General features: G+C 35.1%; 1 protein-coding gene across 1 annotated transcript; it reads left to right on the top strand.

The window, feature by feature from the left end:
* The first annotated feature begins 492 nt into the window (after positions 1 to 492).
* LOC145771852 (uncharacterized) lies at positions 493 to 3,827 on the top strand. Its single transcript, XM_082583595.1, has 3 exons — positions 493 to 592; positions 1,252 to 1,434; positions 3,751 to 3,827. The coding sequence occupies exons 1-3, from the start codon at positions 503 to 505 to the stop codon at positions 3,805 to 3,807; spliced, it is 330 nt and encodes a 109-aa protein (XP_082439721.1). The 5' UTR covers positions 493 to 502; the 3' UTR covers positions 3,808 to 3,827.
* Positions 3,828 to 6,000: the final 2,173 nt, after the last annotated feature.

Raw genomic sequence — 6,000 nt, 5'->3', positions numbered from 1 at the left:
CTTAAAATATCACAACAATACATTATATACTACCTACGTCCTACATTACATAGTGAAATGAGAGGGGATGGGAGCAAAAGACCCGACAAGGTCACCAGTTCAGCTTCCACCCCGTCAGTGAAAGTCATGCTTTGTCCTGCATCAACACCTCCATCAGCTCTGGTAGGCCATGTTTGGTTGCCGGAAAAATAACCGAGCTTAGAGGCATGTATTTATAAGCACAAGAATGCCACAAGGCTTAAAAAAAATTTACAGATGCCTGAAAACAATCAAACCTACATTGATTGAAAATCTTCATGTTTTGTTATGGTATTTAATACTTTTATGTCAGTTTTAATTTAATGTTTATTATGTCGATATTTCAGGTATTTTACTGCTAAATTTTTTATTAAAATTGTAACTTTTTATCGCAATTGTGTGGCATATTTGCTGTCATATAATTTGATGTGGAAAGCTTTTCTAAGTTTTTATACCTCAATCTCATTTTACCTTGAAGACAGTTATGAAACAAACAGGAGCAAATGAAAATGAAACGTTCTTCTTATTGAACTCTACTGTTGCAGTAACACAGAATGATTTGACTGAATACGTGGTATGATATTTGTAATGTCAGTAGATTATATCTGATAGTGTCTTATATGTTGTGCATTGCTCTACTTTTCTCTAATGGCAACAGAGGTCAAATTTTGCAATCTCAAAGCGTAAGTAGTGCCCAAACAGTTGTTTAAAACCAATGCAAAACAACTATTGTTTCTTTAAAGGTCTCACCTGGCACAGTTGTTTATAGTCCTGTAAAAACACTTAATCAGTGTAATGACTGAGCCAGATTTGTGTTGTTGATGGGTCAAGTATATCAAACCTTTTTGAGAATAGAAAATGCTTAAATACAGATTACATTTTTAATTACAGACAGAGGCTGATTATTTTGAACGGAACAAACAATTAAAAAAATTAATTTTGTCAGTACAGTTGGCCTCTGCCTGCAATAAATAATGTAACACCTATTGGGCATTTTTTCTCCTTAAACAATGATCTAAAGTCAAGTTTTTTATGCTGCATAATAAAATGGAGCTAATAGCCTTGAAAAGTTGCTGGATTTTATTTCATTTGTTGACTGATAGAAGTCAGTTTGTCTTCTTTGCAAGTGCTCCTCTTGTATCATGAGCCAATTTGACACATTTGTACGTACCACTCTTTTTCTTGATGTTATCATCAAAAGTTCATTTTAGTTTTGTTAAAATTCTATTTCAGGTTATAAAGTCTAATGTAATTAAAGTTCCTCCATCAAGACCTCCAAGTAACTTCGAGCAGATTCCACAGCTCTTTGCTTATCCTCCTGATCGAGATGGTGGTCAGCAATCGCAGGGTTCCGGTTCTTCACTTCTTCTTCCAGTCTTGATTCCAATTTTGTCCATACTCTTCATCATTTGCTTGGTTAGTTTAATTAAGTTGTAAACTTGTGTATTTGTGGATTAAGAAAATGAAAAAGCATGTTCTGACAGGTTTCAAACCCTCACTTTCCTATCGAAAGGCAAACTTGACATTATGATATTGTTTAAAACAAACTTTAAATTAGGACTTAAGGATGTGATTGTGAAGTAAATTTCCAAGAATAAACTGAAAACGCAGTGGATATTGTACAGTACACAAAAATCAAGTAATGCCACTTTGTGTATACTACACTAAAACTCATTGATGCAAGAAGGCCTTATAGTTAAACTGGTGAATGTACTACTCTACTGTAGTCTGTATATATGGTGTGAAATGCAATTTAGGAGGCTATTTACCAATTACAGATTCTGGATTTTAATGCATGGCTGTTTCAGAGCATTTGCCTAATTGACCACGCAATCGCTCAATTGCTCATCCATTACTATATATAATATATATATATATAAATGATAAAAAATATTTAAACATGATGGCATAAATGCTCCTTGCCTTCAAACCTATAGCAAATGATGCAATAATGTGATTTCTACCACGGTAGCATCAACTTGATATAGAAATCAGTGGATGATGCAACATCCAACTTGATCTTGAAATTAATGGATGATGCAACATTCAAGCAACAACAGCCCTAGTGCATTATTTTATTGAGTTATGGCAAGCATGTACTGTGAGTGAAAGGCACTTCATTCATAAAAAGTAGTTTTGAGGTGAAATAAGCATGAATCTACCTTTTTTTGCATCTTTTTTGAAAAAAAACAATAAAACCCAAAAAAACCCGGGCGAGTTGGGCTTTTTTAAAAAACCCGGGTTTTTCTCAACCCTGATTTTGTGCATTAGATTAGAGCACAGGTAGGTATCTCTGTGTTTTGTAAATAGTCACATAGCTTTTTGTGGACATTGCGACAATAGTTTATCATTCACAAACTCGATAAAAATTAATATACTGCAAACTGCGGCGTGAATCTTCACACACGTGGCAGAAATTTCATTAGTGATCAAAACGTCATTTAGCATCAGTATCCAGTAGTCAATGTTGGTCATCGGTTTCACAAAAATACAGTCACAATAAACACATTACTTGATCTTTAGGAGCGTTAAACGTGTGACTCAGTGTAGAAGATAGAGGCTGTGACTTGATCACATGTTTAAGGGGATTGCTGATAGTGATACAGGGTCAATTTACGCAAAGGATTTTCTTTACAGCTTCGCTTTGCAGATCGAGAAACTTGGCGGCCAAAGTGAATTATTCAGCGGTAATATACAGTAGATAAAAATTGTGGCTTGGTTCAATCTTAAGGTTTAAGTTAACGATACTGCAGTATCACTAACAGTAACACCAAGTCATACCTTTCACCACACAAATTATTTGACTTCAAAACGTATAATGCTATGCATAACATGGCGAGTTTTGGCATGGCAATGACATAACCCAAGACGGAGAAGGTTGAAAGTCGAACGTGGCCGCAGTAATGAGTTTGTAGACGAAGCTCATTCCCGCTTTGTCTACAGAATTTGTGCTTTACATGAACTTAAGTTGTGGTTCATTTTCACTTGAAGAATACACGTTTACGTGGAATGCTTTCAATTGTGTTATCAACAAAAGGAAACGGGTTTTTTGAATAATATATCAGATAAAACTGAGACGTTTGGTGCCATCCATACTAATATTTCTTATTTTAGCCAAGCAAGATTTCGCTTTATGAAAGACAGGTCGAAACAAAATCTTTCACCATGAAACTCCAAAACGAAACTAGGACAGATAAGTTTTTGCGTGAATCAAAGTTTGGAAACCTTTTTTTGAACTGCCTTATTGATGAACATCATTGTTTTACATTTTTTTTATGCGTTTCTCTTTACTTTTTTACTAAGCAACTCTGCTTGTTTTGTTGAATTTCACAATTGTTTACTCACGATTTCATCTTGACGTCATGAAACAAACACATTCGTGATTTACGAGTTAGCATTGGATTGTAGTTGAGGAATGCGCTTAACTTTAGTATTTTGTGTTTATGCTAACTGCAGCTAAATCAATCAAGCAAAACAAATTCAAAATTGAGGTTTGTGGGAACTGTATTGAGCAGCCTTTGCACGCTTGCTTGAATTTGTGTGGTCTGGATTGAATTTTCGCATTACTTTCTCCACTATTGGAGGGTAATATTTCCTTCGACAGTTTCCGTATTTGTTCCGAATTGGCTCATGCTTTCTACCAAACCACTTTTCATCAACTGGTGAAGTGGCTGATTTGAAACGCGATTTTTGCGCTCAATCCGAAATGGAATAAAATCTCATTTCCTGCAGAGACTGGTTGCACAAATCACCAATGGAACTCAGCCAATCGACAGGAAGCAAATTTGAATTGGACTGTTCTCCATGCATTCAGTTTGAAAACACGATACGATTTTCTGTTAAAGATAGGTGAACCTATTACAAACTGTAGCAATTTGGTATTCTGCATTCACCCCAACGTTTCGTCGAACATTACTTCCAGCTTAAAATTTGAATATTTGAACATTTGAATATTACTTCCAGCTTAAAACATTTATGGTGTACTTCAGTGTAATTCTGTAGTATTGTTGGTAAAAAGAAAACGTGACTACGTGACTGGCTGTCTTATCACAGAAAACAAAAAAAGAAGGAAAGATAAATACATCATGTTTAGTATGTACTTCATTTTGCTGCAGTTTTAATAAATAAAACTTTGCTAATGAAGTTAAGACCATTACGTAATGGTCTTAACAAACTTACTCTCGTCGCAGCAGCAAAATTTTTTTCTGAAATCGTCCTATGGAAAAATACAAAAAATTGAGAACTACTGACCCAAAGCAAAAACTTGTATGCTATAGAAAGAAATGGAAATATCATGCAAAATCTACACTATGAAAACGTGCCATGCTATTTAATAAACTACTTTTTTTGTTTTAATTGTAACAAAAGTCAGATTTTGTTTTCACTGAACTAAATATCCAACAAAAGAAATGAATGCTGAGTGTAGACATTGAATTGATGTGAAGAGAACAGAGAGAATTTTTTGGCTGGGTAGTACGTAGTAGTGCACTTGCTGAAAGCCTTCAAATACGCGCCATGTAAAGCATTCAATATTTCAAGAAGGTATTTCATATTTGTGTCTTTGTTATTTTAGTGGCTGCTGCATTATTATTATTTCGAAGCAAATTTATCGGGATTCCAAACTCAACGTTGTAATTAGAAAAATGTTGTAAAATACTTATGATGAAATAGTCCGTTCAGCTTTTTCTGCTTTTGTTGTTACTCATTTGTATGTTTTGACAAATCGCTTGAAAAATAAAGTACTTTCATCATGGTGTGAAGCACATGGCTGCCTTCGTGCTTACCGATCACAGATACCGCTCTGACGCTAAGTGATTTACGAATGTCATGCTTGCACATGGCATTATGTTGGCATATAAAGAGCAGGCTACCAAAAAAACGTCTTCTCTTCGAAGTTGCTGTCAAAAATGTTCTGTAGCTCATGCCAGTTGATGTCGAGGAATTTGCATTTTACATTCTGTTTTGTGAACTGAGTTTTTATCAATGACTTTCCTCCCATTAAAAGCACTATGACTTAAGCCAGGATTGCCTTCCCGTTGGTTCATGAAATGATAGCCCTTCTATTTGTCCACAATTGATTTACGAGTGGGCGAAACCATCAAGTACAAATTCACTTTTTTCACATTAAATCAACATTTACAAATATCAGTGCTTCGTTATTGTTAATTTAGATGCGAATTTCAACAAATCTACGAAGCCGCGATATATTTACTTTTCTTAAAAGCATGTGGCGCTGCCTTTAATCTCTTGAGCGATCATGAAAGTGCAGCTAATAGTTTGGGATTTTAACGGTTTTTATACAGGATGATGGTATTGGTATGTGTGAGCTTGAAATTTTGCGTGGGCTGTTTCTGGTTTTTCTTGGAGTTTGTAGGTCAAGAGATATCAGGCTTGATTGGGTATTCTGAACTAAGAATGGTTCCTGTTTTCTGAAGGTCGAAAACGGAAAGTAGCATTTGCGACTGCTTCGTTGTTTTAACGTGATAAAGATGTGAAAGCAAGGAAGCAGCGGATTCTGTCAGCTAAGGTTCTTATGTTTCATGCGCTTGTAATGTCAAAGCATCCTCTTGTTAACAGATATTTGAACATTATTTGTAAATTTACTGTGGTGACTCATGAAACATTTAGCATCTTCGAAGGTTTTACAAACTAAATTCAATTGAGAAAGTTTCTTTTTTGCGTTATAACTTCGCGTGCGTATTCAACAAGATATAGTAATAGCTTCTATAGCCGAGTACCGGTAAACATTTGGTTAGTTAACATCTAATTTTGTGTGTTTTCGATAGCCAGTCAACATGTCCAATTTTATCTAAAAAGCGATTTATAGCAGCATACGTCGTTTCATTTTGGTCGTTACTAGTTAGCTTGAAATCACAAAACAAGCGATCATCGCCCGTGATTTGCAAAAAACACACCCTATTCTAAGTAGAGGTTCACCAGGGTTTACTGGAATTTCCATAATATATGAAAGAAAGCTATGTG

This window comes from Aplidium turbinatum, chromosome 6 (genome assembly GCF_918807975.1).
Source record: "Aplidium turbinatum chromosome 6, kaAplTurb1.1, whole genome shotgun sequence".
In the NCBI taxonomy this organism is placed as follows: domain Eukaryota; kingdom Metazoa; phylum Chordata; class Ascidiacea; order Aplousobranchia; family Polyclinidae; genus Aplidium; species Aplidium turbinatum.
This window is presented reverse-complemented; position numbering and strand designations above follow the sequence as displayed.